Source organism: Myodes glareolus, chromosome 7 (assembly GCF_982192425.1).
Source record: "Myodes glareolus chromosome 7, mMyoGla1.1, whole genome shotgun sequence".
Lineage (NCBI taxonomy): Eukaryota > Metazoa > Chordata > Mammalia > Rodentia > Cricetidae > Myodes > Myodes glareolus.
The window spans coordinates 29,999,996-30,020,461 of NC_142032.1; the positions used below are offsets into that span (position 1 = coordinate 29,999,996).

Below are 20,466 nucleotides of genomic sequence, written 5' to 3' on the forward strand. Positions count from 1 at the left end.
GTCCTCCTGCTTGTGTGGCAAGCTTTTTCCCAGCTGAGCGATATCCCCAAAGTCTCACACTTAAATTCTCAGTTAAATATTTATCTTCCTGTCTATTCATTTCAATAAAGAGAGCCAGCATATTTAACACCTTGAACAAAGCTTGTAGTGAATACGAACATTTGTAAGTAAATCTTGGTATTGATGGTACAGCCAGGCAGCACAGTGACGTCTGCACGGTTCATGAGTCAGTCCAGTGCAGTCTCGGATAGCAACTAGGTGTGTGTGAGGGGGACTAGGAGGCAACATGAAGGTTTCTACTCTGAGTCTTATGACCTAGACTGGCTGTTGGGGTGCAGATAAACTAAGAACAGCAGGCCTCTTTCTGGTCTAGGGTTCTGGGGACCTGCTGCAAATTGGGCAGGCCAGATCAGATTCTTTTCTGTGACTGGTGGTTGGTGTCTTTAATGACTTTTGCCACATTAGGAGAGGTTTCTGCTGCTGCTGCTGCTGCTGCTGCTGCTGCTTCTTCTCCTTCTCCTTCTCCTCCTCCTCCTCCTCCTCCTCCTCCTCCTCCTCCTCCTCCTCCTCCTTTCTCTTCCTTCTTCCTCTTCCTTCTTCCTCTTCTCTTTCCTCTTCCTCTTCCTCTCATCCTCTGCCTTCCTTTTCTTCTTTCTTCTTCTAAATCTGTATTCTAGAAATCAGAGTCTCTGTATCTAGGACAGGACCAGGGAGGTCTGTTCATTGACTGTGGTAGGCCTTGGTTCTGACCCTTTCTGAGGAGCATTGGAGTGTTAGCACTTAGGAAAGCCTCACTGGCCTGGGTGCTGCAGTGCCGACTGTGTTCTTAGGGGAGGCAGCCCAGCTTTCTCTTTTCTCCTTCATGCCTGGCCTCTGGTCCCAACAGGGTTGCCACAGGCCCCCAGCAATGTAGGCTTCCAAAGAGGGAGGAGTTCCAAGCAGGCAGGCTATGGTAAGTCTATGGCAACCTTGGCGCTGTTCCAGGAAACAACTTCCATTTAAAGAGACATGAATTCTTAGGTAACTCTTATTTTGTTTTTCCCTCTTTCTGCTTTTTTCCTAACCTCTACTCTTTATTTTCAAAGACTAGGATGCTATATAGTCGGAACATATAACCATGTGTAAGAAGGTAGAATTCTGTGTTGTCTCCTGTTGTCTTCCTCTCCTCCCACATAGGATCTCTATGTTTCCAGAAACATGGCATATATAAATGCAAGTGTACATGTCCACTTACCTGTGATGGTAAGTAAATCCATCCTGAAATGAACCCCGTGACATGTTGCTGTGTGCATTCATTCCAATGACTGGTGTTCCGGAATGGAGGGTTCCACAGCTACTGCTGGGCCACAGGGAATGTAGCACTTGAGGACTTCCTCAGGCCAGGGCACAGGCCTTTAATTCCAGCAGAAACAGGCGGATCTCTGTGAGTTCAAGGCCAGCCTGGTCTGCAGCGCTAGTTCGAGGACAGGCTCCAAAGCTACAGAGAAACCCTGTCTCGAAAAACAAAATAAAACAAAACAAAGCTGTGAAGATTTTGTGGTTGTATATGTGTGTGCCTGTGCATGCACTGATGTGTTGGTGTGTGATGTGTGCACATGCACGCGTGTATATGCATGCATTCATTTTGAGACAGGGTCTTGCTATGTATCCCAAACTGTTCTGGAAGTCACTTATGAACCTAGGCTAGCTCCCAGCTTGCCAGCCCCCTGCCTCAGCTGTACCTTGCCATACCCTGAGCTTCCGTGAGCATTTCTAAAGTTTTGTCCTTACTTGTGTTTTAGAATTTCCCATAATTAGGAAGTAGAAACTATGGAGCTTAAGTATTATTAAAGGATTGGATGGATGGAGCGGGTCTCATGCTCAGTAGTGGAGTGAGTTCCTGTCAACACTCAGGTGTCCTGAGTTCTGTCCCAGCCATTCAGAGAAAGACTTTGGTAACTGGGCCTTGCCTTCCTGTGTGATGTTTAGAACTGGCTGTTGCTTTCATTTAAACTGAAGACAGACTCACTTCTTTTATTCCGTGTGTCCTAGTTCCAAGTGTTTGCCTTGCTTCCTTAGGGCGACTATGCTTTACTTATTGTCTGGGATGCGTAGTGATTTAGTGGTCGGTGTTCAGTACACTCTGGGTTGTGGAAACTGTGGGGATGGTTTAACCTATGTGCAGTGTGCTCTTCAGCCAGGCTTGTGGGTGCTTGTTTAGTATATAGTAGCTCTCAGGTGGGAACTAAGGAAGTGAGAAGATGGGCTCACTTACTAGACATAGTAACAGCTCATTGCCTGTGCTCTCCATCCAGCCGATGGTCAAAGCCTTTTCTGGGCCAAGTGCTGTTCTCAGCTGAAAATTGCATGCTCGTGTGGACTTCTGATTAAAGCGTTCAGATTAGCAAATGAACGTGCATTTCCTGGGGTTGTGAAACATTTCAGGCCTTGCTGCTGTAATTGGCTGTGATAGAGGGACTGACCTGGGTCAGCTTTTCGGACGGTTGGTGTCAGAGCCTGCTTGCCTGCCAGCGGCCTGGTTATACAGAAGAACACGTAGTTTTCTGGCTAGATCATTTGAAGCATGTAACTAGACTTAAAATTCTTAGTTGTGTGTTTTGAATTTTAAGTAGAATTCGAAGCTCCCCTACTTCTCAAACCTCTTTGTGGTGTGCTATTAATTAGAAATAATTGTTTTGTTGTCTTTATGGAATAAGAAATGTGAGGAAAGAAATCAGTAAGACCAGGGAAATGACACCATCAGCCACATTAGAGACTCCTCTGTAGCAAGAATTCTAATTGGTCTTAAAAATAAAAGCCTGGAGTCAGATGCTAGCGGTGAAAGCCGAAAGATCAGAGAAGCAGAGCAGCAGCCTCTAGTTCTTACCTCTACGAAACCCTCAGACAAAATGGGGTATCCTGTCTCTACAAGTCCTCAGACTGAATGCCCTCTCTATGAAATCTCAAACTGAATCCCGAGCGCCTGTCTCCTCTGAGGCCTTATATTGCTCTCTGCTCAGCCATATCAGTTTCGGTCTCCACCTCCCTAGTGCTGGGATTAATGGTGTAAGCCACCACCATTTGGTTCTGTTTCTCTTTTAGACTGATTCAATCTCATGTAGCCCAGGATGGCCTTTTTCTCACAGAGATCCATCTACCTCTACCTCCCGAGTGCTGACATTAAAGGTGTGTGCCACCACTGCCTGGCCTCTATGGCTAACTAGTGGCTAGCTCCAAACTCCGGTCTTCAGGCAAGCTTTATCTGTTAAAGCACAAACAAAATATCACCACGCTTTTCTAGGGCAAAAGTGGATGTGTAAGCTGCAAGAGAATGTGTGGATGCAGATTTTAGGTTTATGAAGTATTATATTGTTCTCGAAATCATGGCCAAAAATTGTAATAAAGTAGAATCACTGCAAATACATCAAGAACTGGTATTTGCATGTCTTAGTAGAGATGTCAGCATTTCAGGCAAAAGATATGGTTAAGGCCTTTAAGAAGGGGAGCTTCTACTGGATTATCTAGGTAAACCAAACTGCAGTCATATGTGTCCTTATCGAGGGGCAGGGAGAGAGTTGGCACACTGGCAGTGTAAAGGCAAAGCAGATGGCTGATGATGACACCACAGGCTGAAGAGCATCCTGGGATCCAGCAGGCAGCAGATGACTGGGAGGGAGGCAGTGAGCAGATCTTTATCCAGAGCTGAATGGGGGGTGAGGATTAGGGTAACTGCACAGACACCTTTATTGTAGACTTCCAAGCCCCAGAAATCTCAGGCCCACATGCACCCGTGTCCGAAACTTTCCAGTGTCACCTTGATGCGACGGAGATCCCACGCTCTGTGCTCTCTCCTGTCTGAGGTGTGTGCTTTCTTGTGGCCTCAGATAATTTAATCTGGACAAGCTAATGCCTGCCTTCTGTCTGCCCACTGAGCTTCTCTCTCTACCATGCCATTGTGGGGGGCACTGCTTGCTCCTCCAGAGCCTGTCTCCATTCTGTCTTGAAACATGGCACGTGCTACAGAATGGCTTGCTTGGAGCTGATTTCTTCAGCGGTGGCTTTATGCTTATTCTTTCCTCTTCTCTTTGAGCTATGGTCTTTCTCTGCAACCCAGGATGGCCTTAAACTCATGAGCTGAAGCATTCCCCCTCTTCAGCCCTCACAATATCTGGGGTTATACACATGCACCACCATGTCAGGCTAGTACTTTAGTACTGTCTGGATCATGGGTGATAAGACCTTCTAGTTGCTTCTGGTCCCGAGTTTCTCAAGTTTTATTATCCCAGTCTTTATACTTTCATAGCCCCCCTTCCCAGTAGCCTCAGGCTGCAAAGTTATCAAGTACATAAAAATAGGAAGCAGTGAAATAATATGAAAAGTGATAGTCAAGGAGTTTCAGTTGATGCAAAAGGTATTTGAACCAAACTATTGAGGCAAGGGAGTGACCTGAATCATAGGGATATCTGGGGAGGGGTATTCCCAAAGTTGCCGCAAATGCAAAGACCCTGAAATAGAAGCCCGTGAGCACACCCAGTACCTGTGAGACCTGCAGAGCTGGCTCCTGTAGTCAGTGGGATGAGATCATGGCTGGATGAGAGAAGGGGAGATGTGGGAAACTAGGTAGCAGGGCCCAGAGCAAGGGTACTGAGTGTCCCTGAGAGGTTAGGCTTCTCCTTGAATGGCTGCAACCCAAAAACACAGGAGTGACCTTAAGGGGTCAAGGTGGAAATTGCACAGTAGGCTCTGTAGGGGCAATTAGACTTGAAGGTAAAGCTGATGGGTGGGCTCTTATGCGTTGGTAGGGATCTGTGAAGGGGTCTGCGAGTTGTTGGGCGTATATATTCAGAGGGTTTTTTTTTGCTTCAGAAGAAGGTGGGTGTTCCTGAGCTGAAGAAAATGTGCAGGAAAAAGTTTTTAAAAGAGCAAGAATTTTATTTGGCATTTTCATCTAGTTAGGCAAAAACTCTGGTATATGTACACAGGATGCCAGCAGCATTACTTAGTAAATGTTTGGTTGGACTCTAATTTGTGATTTGGGTTTTACCGTGCAGTGTCACCTTCAGTCCTTAGCTCCTCTGGTGCTGGCTCTCTGAAAGACAAAAGCTCATTAAGTTCATAAATAGATATATCTGCGCTGTGCCTTAATGTAATGAATGTGACGCTGGCCCTGCCAGAGCCTTTGGTAATCTCTTCCCTGAATGCTGATCAAGTCCCTTGAATGAACACGATATCTCTGTGGTATGTACTGAGCTCTCTAAATTCAGAACTCTCTGAGGAACCGAGACTCCCGTGTTGGGTAGATGGTATGATTTCTCTGCCGTGTAAGTGAGACATGGTTAGTAATAGATACCCACAGGACTGCTGTTCTGATTCTGTGGTAAGAAAGTAGTTCTCAGCGTAGTTTGAAGAGCCATTGTTGGCCGTCTTTTTCATGCTACATTCTGCTTTCTTCTGTGTGCCATCGTAATTACTGACTGGTCTTAGCCTTTTTCCAGTTTTGATCTTGAAGAGTGAGATATATATATATATATATATATATATATATATATATACACACACACACACACATACAATATGTACACGCACGCGCGCGCGCGCTCACACACACACACACACACACATTTAACAAACCAACATTTCCCCCTGGTTATTTCTCTTTTACCTGTGGCATTTGGGAGCTAATTGCTTTACCTCCTCCTATCTTCAGACCATTTGATAAGATTCTGAAATGCTTTTGGGCTGCGCCCTGCCCGGGCTATGATAACGTAATGCTATCTTTGTGCATGAGGTGGCTTTTATCTGATAGTTTGAATGCTAATGTAGGCAGACTAGAAAATCGAGCTTTGTGTGATTAAGACACAGAAAGTCAATTTAGGCCAGTGACACCGTCAGCTTTCCAGAACTGTAAGGTAAGGAATAGTTAGAGACCCGCCATCCTGGTGATGCGCCGCACAGCTCTGCCTGTGTTCTCGCTCTTCCTATCAGTATCTCTGTCTCTAAAGGATGCTGCAGTGTTCATTCGTGAACTGTTGGAAAGCATCCCTCAGATCCTACCTCAGCCTGCATTTCCTGCTGTAATATCTCCCTGTTCCCCCTTCCTTTTTCCCCTCCTTCCTTCTTTCTCCCATCCTCCCTTTCTCTTTCTTTTTTCAATTGCTGAAGACTAAGCTGAGGGCCTTGCAAACACTAGGCAATTGCTCAGCTACTGACCTGTATTCCCAGACTGTAAAATCTGATTAGGTAACACTGCTAAAGAGGATTAATGGAGCAGTGAACAGAGTGGGGGTTTATTTCCTGTAAGAGATGAATGTGCGTCCAGTTGGACAAATTTCGAGTGTTTTGTTTTTCTCATTGCTGTTCGGGTACTCTATAAGTTTTGTGTAATTTCAGTTTCATATTCCTTGTAACAAAGAATGAAAACTCAGGGACCCTTTCTGGGCCTTTCCTTTGGTCATTTCAGTGGAGCGCTTAGTTCCTTCTGTAAATTTTAGAAATTAGGATTGGTTGGTTGGTTTGCTCCTGGGAAAGGGGCTTGCTCCTGTTGATAGAATGTTTGCCCAGCATACACAAAGGCATGGGTCAGCCTGCCGTACTTAAGGAACAAAACACAGCTGGATGTTGTGACAAAGCCTGTAATCTTTTCAGTGACGAGGTAGAAGCACGGAGACAAGAAGTTCAGAGTCATCCCCGGCTACGTAAGGAGTTTGATGCCAGCCTGGGCTACTTGAGATCCTATCTCATTTAAAAAAAAAAAAGGAAAAAGGAGTGGTGAGGAGAAGGAAGAAGAAATAAATATTTAATTCTTGAGCCCACGATACAGTCCAGTGGGTGAAGGTAAGATGCTTGCCCACAGTGGGTGAAGGTAAGATGCTTGCCCACCAAGCCTGATGGCCCGAGTTCCGTACCCAGACCCACGGGTGGAAGAAGATGACCAGCTCCTACAAGCTGTGCTTTGATCCCCGCACATACCTGTGCATGCACATGCTTACACACATACAAACAAAATCATAAAGAAATGTAGTATTATTTTTTTAAAGGAAAAAGCATTTAACAGAGGCCTGAACTGTTTTCTGCCGTTGTGGTCTGAATGAGAATGGCCCCACTGGTTCATGTTTCAGTGCTTAGTGGCCAGGGAGTGGCGCTATTTGAAAGGATCAGGAGGTGTGGCCTTGTTGGAGGAAGTGTATCACTGGGGGTGCGCTTTGAGGTTTCAGTAGTCCATGCCAAGTCCAGTGTCTTCTCTCTCTGTCTATGGATCAACTTATGGCTCTCAGCTACCTGCGTGCTGCCCCAATAATAATGGATCAAACCTCTGAAACTGTAAGCAAGCCACCAAGCTTTCTTTCATAAAAGCTGTCTTGGTCATGGTGTCTCTTCACAGCAATAAAGCAGTGACTCAGACACCTACTAAAACAGATTTAAAAGCAAGAAATCGTGTAATTATGTTCTGCACACAGCTCTGAAGCAGTAGCTGGAAATTGAGCAGAGTAGCACAGTCTAGTGGCGGGACTAAGGCCATACTAAGGCAGAAAGGGGCTTATGAGACATGTAGTGTGCCTTTTATTTTAAGAGCGAGATTTCAAAGATAGGAATCACAATCAGGGCTTGAGGGTGAGGGGCTTCGTACAGGCACAAAAATGGAGACCATGGCAGAAGCTCTAGTGAAGTGTGGTGTTGCCTGAACCTTGGTGATTGAAACAAATGAAGGGGGTGGATTCATGATGAGCTAAGCAGTAGCATGCCCAGAAAGAACTTGAACTTTCATCAACACCATCTCTCATTTAGATGCTTCCTCTTCGTCAACTCACTTACCAAAGCATAGCCTCTTTTGCTGTCTAATTGTTTTTAACTAACGAGGTTGAACTTCTCTCTCTCTCTCTCTCTCTCTCTCTCTCTCTCTCTCTCTCTCTGTGGGGGAGTGTGGGGGTGTATGTGTGTATGTTCCTATGATCCTATGATCAAGCACCTAGCCTCATACAAGTTAACATATGTGTCTGTGTGTGCTTATATGTGTGTGTTTTATATATGTATATGACTGGAAGATTTACGGTTCCTGTTTATTTAAACTTCATCAGATTTTAAAGAACGTCTCATATTTGTGATCTATATCATTAAAATAAACCATTTTGTCCTGTGATGTTGCTTATCTTTTTACTTTTGGAGTATTTTGTCTGTAGCTTTAAAGCCGTGATTTATATAATTGTACCGTCTATGTTACCGGTAGAGACTCTTAATGCTGTGGACTTGAGAAAACGTGTCTGAGTCACGTTTTATTGCTGTGAAGAGACACCATGACCAAGACAGCTTTTATGAAAGAAAGCTTGGTGGCTTGCTTACAGTTTCAGAGGTTTGATCCATTATTATTGGGGCAGCATGCAGGTAGCTGAGAGCTTACTTTGAACTTCAGTTCTTTCCATGTGATACACCATAGTGATGGACACACAGGTCTTCCTAAGAGGACAGAGCTTGTTACACCCAATGCAGAACAGTCTAGCCATGCTTCTTCAGATCTCAGTCATTAAAAAAAATTATTTTAGCATGCGTTTTTGTTAACGAGTTTTACAGCTTATATGTTTATAATTTAATTGTAATTCAGTAATCACCATCAATTGAAGTTCTCATTTTATTGCATTGAAATCAAGCTTATTAAAATTTTATATAAGACAAGGATGTATTTCTAGTGGAGCTCTTAGGGCTAATCTCTCTAGTAAATGGTGATCTCTGATATTTAGGCTTTTGTACTTCCTTGGGATCCCAGAAATTGTTTTGTGACATTGCAGGATAGCTCAAATATTTAAAAATAGCTATATTGCTAATGGTATGAACGTTGAAATCGTAAGGGTATTGGGGAAAGAATGTCAGTTGGTGACTCAGAAAGCAGAGGCTGTGGTTCCTGAGTTTCATTACCTAGTTGACTTCCTCTTAGAAGTGTTCTTTATAATCTGATGGCTGCTGGCTCATCCTATCATTTCCTTACTGCTGTGCTGCCCCCTGGTGGTTCACACCTTCCTCACAGGTAGAGCAACCTGATTCTGTGCTGTGGGGCTGCTTTGCATCATGGGTAAGGCTCTCAGCTGAACTTTGATTTGTGTGTGTGTGTCTGTGTTTTAAAACTGTTAGTTGAAAAAGAGGTTCCGAAAAAAGGGCCTTAGATGGTTTGGATTACGAGGTCTTAGAACAAAAAATTAGAGAGAAATTAATGAATGCTTGCTTGGTTTTAGGGATTGCCTGAAAAAGATACAAATGTGATGTGCTGTGGGTGTGCACAGGGAGAAGTCTACTTTTGTTTTCCTTGAAGTCCTCAATCCTGTTTTACCACCCCATCCCCACCCCCAAAGAGAAGCGGAAGAGCTGCGAGCAGTGGCACCCCAGACACAGTGCTTCTGCAACCACGGATGCAGGTGCCCTGGACACGGTGCTTCTGCGACCACGGATGCAGGCACGCTGAAGAGCCATTCATTCAAAAGTCCCCCCTGAATGTTCTGTGGTCTGAAAATAGTTTGAACTTAACCAGTTATCGAAGAAACATTCGGAATGTATTTTGGGAGAGACACTTGAACTTGATTTCTCCCAGCTGAGCCTGTGCGTTGTTGCTAATTTTATGCCTGGTGTCAGTCCCAGGGGTCATGTCCTTTAAATGCGGCTCATTCTCTGCTTCAGTGGGTCGAGTTCATAAGCATTTCATGGGAGACTTGCCTTGGTGACACAGGAGACTTGCAGCTAACTGACTAGTGTGGGCATTTCTGTTCCTCAGTGGACCAGCGAAACGGATTTTGTATAAATATATGATGCAAAGGACTTTTCTATTAATTTGGAAATGGTTCTCTGCCTGCATCCGTTTGACATGGGTGGTCCTAACCTGAGCAGAGCCTGCTTTAAGACAGCTGCTTTTATTTTCTGTGGCAAATGTGCTGATTGTGACACCAATTCCCAGAGTTCACAGGTTATTAACAATTGTATTTCGGAGTCAGAACAATCATGTATTTGACAAAAAAAAAAATCTATCTACTTGTAGGTAGAAGAAGCTATCTTGGAGAAAAGTAATTTATAAACCAAAATGTTTCATCTTAAAGGACATTTTCATGGTGTTTGAGGGAAGGGAGAGATATATTTGAAATCTGAACACCTTAGAAAATCCAGAGAAAATGCTTACTGTATGTTATGCTATAAGATACACTTGTGGTTTTGCTTTTAGATGTCGATAACACAGAGTGAGTGTGAACACTCTGGTTCCAATGCCAGAGTCAAGGACAGGATTGAGTGTTGTGACTGGAGTGACGTGGGAGAAAACAGAGCCACGGTGAAAAGCAGGATGGAATGCTTGTCTGTTTTTTCTTTGTTCTCTCTCTTCCCTTGAGATAATTAATATGAAATGGTAATAGTAGTATATATTTTCAGCTACTATTTTGGAATGCTTGATGCTTGGATGCTTCCCATTCTGTTGGGCAAATTGTATTCCTTCTTCAGGTGTTTTTTTTGGTTTTTGTTTTTGTTTTGTTGTTGTTGTTGTTGTTGTTGTTGTTGTTGTTGTAGCCCTGGTTGTTGCTGTCCTGGAACTCACTCTGTAGACCAGGCTGGCCTCAAACTCACAGAGATCTGCCAGCCTCTGCCTCCCGAGTTCTGGTATTTCAGGGTTGGTTTTTTGTTTTTTTTTTTTTTTTTGAGTGATTTTTATGATTATTTATACAGTTTAAAAAGATATTTTTGATCTTCTTTTTTCCTTTTTGTGTTTTCTTGAGCAATGTCATGTGAGAAGCTTTTTCTGCAGGATATAAAAGCACACCCACACACCAGCACAGAGTCTGCTCACTCCAGAAAGGGAGCCGATGACAGACTAAAGTAATGATTGCTGCAGAGTCCAGGCTGGTGAACCATGGTTGTTTTGTTTGGTTGGTTTTGGTTTTGGTTTTCAAGACAGGGTTTCTCTATGTAGCCCTGACTGTTTTAGAACTTTAGAAACCAGGGTAGAATTCACAGAAATCCTCCTGCCTCTGCCTCCTGAGTGCTGGGATTAAACACATGTACCACCATACCCTAGGATTAAAGGCATATGCCACCACACCCAGCCAACCAGTGGGCTTTTATTGGGGTTGCTAACTGGAGCCTGGGGTGAGAGGTTACTTGCAGGAGCAGGAATTTCTCACATGTAACTGCATCATGAGTAAAGCCCCCCCCCCCGAAGGTCAGGAAAGCTGCATCTCTGGGGCCCTAGGCATCGCGCGCATGACGGGTCAGAGCCTTCTCTAAGCACCTGTTTACTGTTTCTGCCAAGTTCCAGTCTTCCCAGACCCAGAAGTCCAGTTCCTGGTCTCAAAACTGCTCATCTCCAGCGCGCTACTGGGAAGGCTGTTGAAGGCTCTATGCAGATCTGTCATAGAATCTGTACCGAAGCTTTGTGGTTTTGTTTGTTTGTTGTGGTGCTGGGAATTGAATTTAGGGCCTCACACATACCGGGCAAGCACTTTACCACTGGGAATACACCACCTCTCTACTTCCAGCTCTCTGGGGTTTTTTGTTTTGTTTTGTTTTAAAAAAAACAAGCTAATAAGCTAGTTGGGTTTTTCCCACAGCCTTGGTTTACTTTTCTGACCTATTGAGAGCTATACATGTGTCTTTATAATCTAACTAATAAGCCTGGTACCTAGGGATTTGAACTCTTGATTTTTAAAGGAAGAATGGAAAGGCACAGAGTGAGGTTTGTTATAAATGGAGAAGCTCTTCTGGACGGACGACATCGGCACTGTACACACACATCTGCTCCTATGGGAGCTGCTGGAATCTGAAGCATTGGCTATGCTCTGACATTGTCCGGTGCCCCTAGAGTGAGCCCCCATCTAAGAATGACAGATTAACCGGCAAGCAGGACAAGAACCCTGCTGGCTCCCAGCAGAGGCAGCTGGTCGGTTGAGTGGGAATAGATTCGCTCCAGTTTTAAGTGAGCTCTAAGAATCAAATCGCAAAGAAAGCTACAGTGATGAGTTTTCAGAGAGCTGTGTGTGCCAGGTTTCCCCATTGTAACAACCAGGGAAGAATTTCCAGGTGGTTCTTTCCCTTTCGTAACCGCCTGAGTGGGCAGACACCGCGGGACTCGGTGGTAGGCAGTTACAATTCTCCTGGCTTGTCTTCACTCTGGACAGTGGGGGATATTTAGTCTTAGAGTTGCTGGTAGATTGGCTCACTTCTCAGTACTGTTTCTTCATATGTAGGACTTAGAGTTGTGTCTGTAGATTCTAGTCAAGCCTATTTCCTATTTCTGAATAAAGTGTTATAGGAAGCATGTTTTCAGCCTTGCAATGCAGCCTTCGGATTTCAGAACAATATACTTAGAAGAGCGACAAGATTTATTTATTTTTTCTTTTCTAGGCAAGAGTAAAATGTGCTCATCAGAGAGATTTTAAGATATTGTGGGGGGAAGCAGAACATTATTTTATAATTCTGTTTTTCTGGGACAACAGGAAGTTAACAAATAATACCTTGACTTTTATCCCGTGGTATTTATCGTACAAATATATTAACAAAATCGATACTCTGTTTTATAACTGGTGTTCTCTTCATAAAATTGTAAATATCACTATAAATATAAAAACGTGCTGCAGTCTTTAGTGCGGACTTAGTCATGTATTGTATAATAATTTTTAATGTATTTCTAATTTTTTGTTGTGCTAAATGATACTTTAGGATCTCTGATTACTGAATATTTTTAGGAACACCTTATCATGAAATGCCTGGGTTGGAGTAGACTTCACTGGTGATGGGGTTCTCTGAAGTAGACAGGACCATGATTCATAGTACACAGTTGGTGTGACTGCTTTCTTGTCATTATGTTCTATTAATTTTACCAACCCAAAGTCACCTCCACCCGGGGGCATTGAAGGTTGCTACGTCTCACTGTAGTTCAAGCATTTGTGGGAGTAGAGAGTTAAACAGGGAGACCATTAGATAAACAGTTGGGCAGCCACTGAGGAGGAATTCTCTACAGATAGTGTGAAATTTAAGTGTTAAACAGTTAAATCCACAAGGTCGAGTGGAGACGGAACGATGTCCCCATGTGCAGAACTTCTCAGAGCCGAAGTCTTTACCATCCGAGTAAACCAGAAGTCAGAGGTGTGTGTTTTGTAAAGCGAGCCCTCTGCAAAGCTCCACAAAGTAGGTCAGCATACACTTAGCTGGAGGAGCTGCTTTCAGGAGGGATGATTTTCTCTGTGAACCAAAACTGGATTGTGGGATTGTGGGATTGTGAGCTCTGCATGCACTAGCAATTGAAAGAAAAGGCCAGGGCAAAGGTTATAGCAGCTCAGAGGAATCTTCTCCACTCCCCAGACTAGAAGTGAATGTGTAGCTCTTTTGGTCGGTATTGTTGCTCTATTCTTTCACATGTATTTCTCAAACTCTTACTTAAATTAACTCTTGAAGAACTAAATAAGAAAGGGTGCAACCTACTAGAGCTGCTTTGGAAGAAAAAAAAAACATTCCAGCAGATATCTAGATTGAACCTATGGAGAAGTAAGTATTTCGTTGACTTAAGAGGTCAATGAGGTTATTATTGACATTTATGGAAAGTTCTAGCAGATTCAGAACCCTTTGTCTAAACTTGAAACTTTTGCAAAACGTCAGTTTGTTTCATAGTAAAGTGATATGAATTAATGATTTATATTTCATTTTGTAACCAATTCCTAATTCCAGTCTTGTAGGGGAGATGTTGTAGTGTTATTACAGGTTTGTGAGATTAGGTCTTGCTAGGTAGCCCAGGCTGGCCCCAGGCTTGCCGTCCTCCTACCTCAGACTCAAGTACTGAGACTGCTAGTGTGATATTTTAGCTTTATGTCACTCTTAATTCTTGCAGGCTTTTATTATCACAATGCTTTTTTATTTCTAGACTTTTCCAGGTGACAAGGCCATATAATAGCTCCTTTTGAAGAAGTGTAAGCAAATACTCCTAAAAGACTTATTTTGTGATTTTGCCTGGTTGAGTCATCTTTGTATTTCCAGAATGATTGCTTTAGCTTATTTTTTTCTTCCGTGGAGATCTGGCTTTCATTATTAACTATGAATTCATTGTATAGTGGTGTGATGTATCATCGAAAGGCTTTTATAGTATTAAAGACTAAAGTATCTATTTTAAGAATCTGAGTCCAATTGAATTTTATATAGTTATTTTTCACTTGGTTAAGACCAGATAGGAAGTCCTGCTGGGCTTCGACCCTGTAATGAACGTGTGCCCTGGTCTGCCTGTCATTAAGGGGGCTGCCGAGGACTTTAGATGCTGTGCTCTGTGCTTGGGTCCGTTGACTGTTGGCAGCAGGCGCGTTCTGCAAGCCCCTTGGCTATAGAGCCAGTTCTTCCCTGTGGATAAAATTTTAGACAAATCAAAATCTGACTCTACATTGTCTCTAAAAATTAGAGATGAGAGTTCCCATACCGTCTCTGTCTGTTAAATTTTGGGATATTTCAGGAGGAAATGTTGATTTCATTTTCATTCTTCTTTCTTTCTCCCCCGTGTTGTGCTATAAGCTCAGTAAGCTGAGACGTGCATGAGTTCAGCCTGGCTTTTCCGGATGATGATGGGTGTTGCCCAAGATGACCTGTCTTCTAGGCCAAGCTGTGGAGATGTTTTGCCTGTCTCCATGTGGAAATGCTTCGCTCCATCTCCACTGAGTGAGTGAGGCCAGGGGAGCAATGGCTCTCTCACTTCTGCGTCTCCAGTCAGGCCCTGGAGTCTCTGAACACGCTTGTTCACAGTGGCTGTTAAAAAGCTAAGCCCCTGTCCACGAGGTCACCTCCCCAGAAATGACTTCTCCCAGTTTCCTAACTTGAGCATCAGGTGCAGACAAACAGCATGCACATGTGTGTTTTCAAGCTCACTTTAGAATAAGAGTTTGTTTCCTCATGAAACTGGAAAACGGTCTTTAGCCCTGTGTTGGAGCGATGGGACGTTAGAGATGCTATCTGAAAGGACAGCTTCCATAAGCATGTGAAGTGTCACTGTGGGCCCAGTTGGTCCCTGGAAAAGAAGGAAGGATGTTATTTAAAGAATAAGATGCTTAATGAGGAAACCTGAGGCTTCTATATTCCTTTAATGTTACTGGATTCTCATCATGGCTGCAGTCTGTGTGAAGGTGGGTGAGATAGTTACTAGGTTTGTTTTCAGTTGAAAGAGCCTGGGAATACGTAAAGGACTTCCCTCACTAAGGCACCAGTGTTGGCAGCCTGACATGTTTATCCTGCAGAGCATTGTCCCAGTGGTCTCCCACACAGACATGCCAGGAGGTTAGATTCTGTGTGTGTCACCGATGTCAGTGAGGAAGGGATTTGGGGGATGTGGAAAGGGCTGGGTGTAGAACACTGAGGAGGGAAGCTATCCCAGATTGGGGGAGGTGCAGGATCTCTGTTTGGGAGGAATGCCTTCTTAATCCTTGTTGACTACAGAATAGAAGATGCTTGCCTTTCTTGTAGCATATTTTGGAGAGTTCCTCTGGCTATCAAAAATGACTTGATGGATGTGACTTTGCAAGATTCTTGTTCCTCTATTTGGTTGAGGTTTGAAGTACTTGCTGTGGCAGATAGATATTTAGCTCTATATTTAATTATCTCCCACAATTTGATTTGTTTCTGTTTTGAAGTTTGTAAGAAATGATTTGTGTATTTCTCTATCAGAGAGAAATGATAAATGTCTTGGCCTTTGTGTAGTCTGTGGTTCTGAGGGTTTCAGACACTGGCGTGCTTCCTGTGCCGGGCAAGAATTATGAGATGTGGAACTTGGGAGAAAGCCAATGTCCTTCTCCCTTGGGCCTGAACATGAAGTCGAGATTTTTCTTTAGCATTCTTTTGTAGATGTTGAGGGTTTCACAAACAGTTACCCTAGATATCCTGGGGAGTGTTTGAGGCCAGGCTTGGGTCTCATGCCTAAGAGACAGACCCCTTGTATTGTACAGCCTGTGCAGGGACTCAGGTTTGGTATGCACGCCTTTGGCACTCAGGCCAAGGTCGCCGCAGCTGAGGTTCCCTGGAAATGGTTATTCATATGCAGAAGTCACATGGACTTTCTCTCTGGAAAATGTTCATAATTCCCTTGACTGTCCAAGGTAGCTTAAAAGACATTTCAATATTAGTGACACTATTGGGCTTATTTTCCATTACACAGTCTGCACAACACCAGGGATGTTTGTGAAACTATTGGCCAGTTATTGACTGAGTGGCTTTTGAGCCCTGGGGACACGAAATCTGTGGCTGCTTGAAGTAGCTGCCTTTGTGAGGCACTCAGCTGCCTATGGGAATCTGCAGATGCTTAGCTAGAAAAGAGTGAGGTGAGGCGTCGGGGCGGAGGGGTATACAGTACCTCCAATACTTGGGAGGGACCAGGGTGTGTTCTTAAGGTTGGTACTGCTGGTGGTGCTATAAGAAATTGGGAGGACACATGTGGTCTGTCTGCAATCTAGAGTCAACTTGAGGGTTTGGTGTGAGACTGTTTGGAGAGAAAATGGATGGGGAGAGTAGGTAAGTTTTTGGAGGTCAATTTGAGAAGTATGTGTAAGCATTTTGGCGAATGTGTGCTGAGTGTACTTGGTGGAAGAACTATCCTTTTAAGGCATAAGTACACGTTACCAGATACAGTTCCATGAATGCATTCTTAGGGAAACAATGTCATGCATAATTTCCAGCTTTTAAACTTCTAGGCATGTGGAGCACCTTCTGTAGTTAGCACGGCAATAATAATGTCAGAAAAAGTCCACGTGATAGAGTTGGTTGTAGCGGGAGATAAAGTGGACAGAACCTACTGAATATGACTGATGATTTGAAACAGGATAAAAAGACAGGTGCACCACCAACCTCCTGAAAAGCTCGCCTGTTTCGTCCACTTTCATTTATAGACCCAGTGATTGACAACAACCCTCTGAAGGAAATATTTTATTGTTACTGTACCCATTTTAAAGATGAACAGGCTGAAGCCCAGACAGTGAGGCAAGCAGGGGAGATGCTGCTTGCCACATTTCTTAGCTATGTGACCTGCATGTGAAATTGGCTCGTCTGCTTTGAGCTTTTCTTATTGTTTTAATGATTGTTATAAAATTAGTGTGTACTTATAAAAGAAATCGGTGGCAGAAAAGGGGGAACTCTCAGAATCATCAAGCATAACCTAGCTGGTCTGTGTTTTCTGCAGTACGATGCAGTACTCAAGACCTCTGGTTGCATCTGTGTGTGCGTCCTTCCCTTGGGGTCTTCACTAGAGCACAGGCCTTTGCTTGTTCCGCCACTGGTTAAGTGTTCTAATGAACACCGTCGGTCTTCGTTACGGCTTTTATTGCTATGAAGAGACACCACGACCACGGCAACTCTTATAAAGAAAACGTTTAATTGAGGGTGGCTCGCTTACAGTTTCAGAGGTTCAGTCTATTATGATCATGAAGGGGAGCACGGCCGAGTGCAGGCGCAGACATGGTGCTGGAGCTGAGAGTGCTACATCTGGCAGACAACAGGAAAATGGCTAATTGTCACAGTGAGGGAAGCTTAAGAAAACGAGACCTCAAAGCCATAGTGACGCACTTCCTCCAACAAGACCACACCTCCTAATAGTGCCATTCCCTTTGGTGGCCATTTTCTTTTAAACCACCACAGATATATACACTGAACTTACATCACCTCTATAATTCAACTATGGGCAAGACCTTTGACCTTTATAGGACGCAGTCCTCTTTTATAGATGAGCGGTAGAGCAAATTCTTTTTTTTTCAAATCATGGGGATCTACAAAAGTGTCGAGGGACCAAGGATAGAAAGATCACCTGAGCCTTGGTCCTTGGTTCTGCCTGTGTTGTGCCAACCAAGTCAGCCCCTGTGGTACTCTTTTCTGTATTGGGGTTCACACATGTTGGGAAAAAGTGAACTAGTGGCTTTTTTTTGGCAAGAAAAGAACAAAAAAGGCTTGTAAAATTGAATTGGACCAGATGATCTAAGACCAGCATTTCTCTGATTTTCTTCTGTGACACCTAAGTTGTCACATCCTGTGCACATTTTCAGCATTCCCCAGCAGAGAGACTGATGGAATAAGCAAAGTTGCCAGACTGTTTCCTATGATGTCATGAAGTGTGTTAGCTACAGAGAGAACCAATCAATGGTCTCTGTTGAGCAGCGTCCAGAGTCTGTTGTGTTATTTTAATAAATACTCCCTGGGAGATCCATACACATTTTCAGATTCAATTTAATGATCCTTCATGGAAGACTTAGGCCAGGGAATCATTAAAGCTTGAAACTAACACATTTGAAACAGTTTACCGATGACCGTCCTCCCACGCTTTGATTAGGCACCTCCAGCCTCTTTGCATTTTGAAGGAACTGATCTGGAAGTCCCGTGGTCCTAACGTTTTCTTTTCCTCCCACAGAAGGAAGAATCCTATTCAGAAATGAGGCGAGTTAATGTTCGGACACCGCTCCACGACGAGTTTTAAACGGCTCTGACCGCCTTGCCAACTGAGTCTCTGCTCATGAGACCCAACAAGATGACCCGGCCCAGGAGGGATAGTGTCCTGCCTTGTACGAACAGTGACTGCTGACGTCTGAGCGCAAGTTGGGGGTGCTGCGTCTTGTCTGCCAGTACCATGAAGGAAGTGGTTTATTGGTCACCCAAGAAGGTGGCAGACTGGCTGCTGGAGAATGCTATGCCAGAATACTGTGAACCTCTCGAGCATTTCACAGGCCAGGACTTGATCAACCTAACCCAAGAGGATTTCAAAAAGCCCCCACTGTGCCGAGTCTCATCTGACAACGGGCAGCGACTCTTAGACATGATCGAGACCCTGAAAATGGAGCACCATATCGAAGCACACAAGAATGGCCACGCCAACGGGCACCTCAGTGTTGGCGTCGACATTCCCGACCCTGATGGCAGCTTCAGCATCAAGATTAAACCCAATGGAATGCCAAATGGGTATAGGAAAGAGATGATAAAGATCCCCATGCCAGAACCAGAGCGCTCCCAGTACCCCATGGAGTGGGGCAAAACTTTTCTGGCCTTTCTTTATGCACTTTCCTGTTTCGTCCTCACTACAGTGATGATCTCGGTCGTCCATGAACGAGTACCTCCTAAGGAGGTGCAGCCTCCACTACCGGACACGTTTTTTGACCATTTTAACCGGGTGCAGTGGGCCTTTTCTATTTGCGAAATTAACGGCATGATCCTTGTAGGACTCTGGTTAATTCAGTGGCTGCTCTTAAAATACAAGTAAGTAAACCATAGTCTTAAGATCCAGCGATGATGGGTTAGCATTTAGCTATCTAGTCATGGTTTGGAAATGAAATTTACCCAAGTGTTGAGATCACAGCATATTGAATAATTTTGAAACCGCATACCCCATGGGACTAACTAAAGCTTCTACAGCTTTGAGAGAATATTGTATTTGTTGCCTGTTTGATACAGTTCCTCCAGAATTAAGACCATGACTGATGGTGGTCTTTTTCAGGTCATAAGAAAGAAACACTCAGATATCTTCAGAGAGTAAAAGCTGTTAAATGATGGGGGGCAGGGGAGGCATAATAAAGCTACCTAGTCTTGGTTGGTAGTTCCTCAGGTAAACTGACAATTGGCAGGTGAGCTGTGAGCGGTGGAATAGTCCCTCCCCACCCCCAGCCAGACCCGGAACCTTATCAGTATGTCAATATGTCCTCATAGTTTTTGACACATAGATCAGACAGCTATTCTGTAATGACTGTGATTGGGGAAAACTGAGATCTCATTTAACTTAAGCAGGTGGAATGCAGTGGAGCCTGTATGACCGCATCTTATAGAATTGTAGCACTTAAAACAGCGTGTGGCTAGCTCTGAGTTTCCCCGTAAGTCTGTATTTGGTTTTAGTTGGATCCAAGTGATTCTTATGTCCCAAACTGTAATCATGGCAGGAATCTCCTAAAGTGAGCTATTTGCTTAGGTAAGTGTCTTCCCCTGGTTTTAATTCATTGCTCTTGTTCTTGGTGTCTTGGTTTTTTCCCTGAGTGGAACATCTTTGTGGCTTCCCTGTGTGTAGTTGGGAATGACCATTTTCCCCTACCCACTGGACTGGGAGCATCAGTAAGAGGTACCACTGTGCCCTGGCCACAGCCCAAGCTTGCTGCCGTCGCCTGTCACCAAGTCCACATAGTGAGCTGGGCCATGCCTGGGACTGAGGCCCGAAGTGGGGCTGCTTCCCTACAGACCTGGAACTGTCACTCTGGGACAGCTTCTGATGATGGAGCCACCAGCTGTTTTGAGTTTCTCTCTGGTAGATTCTCTCTGGTAGACTGAGTTGCCTGAGCCAAACGATGCTGGATATTAAATCGCCTTCCATCAAGATAACAAAATGCAGGTGGAGCGTTTCTGTCCAGTCTGGTTCTCAGTGTTTTCCTGGTGTTGAATAAACTCTATCAGTTCATGAAGTCAGATATCCACAAATAGAAAGGGAAGAGTACCTGCTGACCGCATCAGGGAGACTATCTTCACTTTGTCACTGGTGCAGCCAAG

The 20,466-nt window shown here is 44.1% G+C and overlaps 1 protein-coding gene across 11 annotated transcripts in view; it reads left to right on the plus strand.

The window, feature by feature from the left end:
• Positions 1-20,466, plus strand: part of Sgms1 (sphingomyelin synthase 1) — a 265,051-nt gene that overhangs the window by 208,681 nt on the left and 35,904 nt on the right. For all 11 annotated transcript variants that reach the window (XM_087907991.1, XM_087907994.1, XM_087907990.1 and 8 more), the window contains one exon: positions 18,356-19,194. In XM_087907991.1, the coding sequence (XP_087764117.1) occupies positions 18,572-19,194 (623 nt within the window). In that variant the 5' untranslated portion in view covers positions 18,356-18,571. The remainder of the gene's footprint in view (positions 1-18,355; positions 19,195-20,466) is intronic.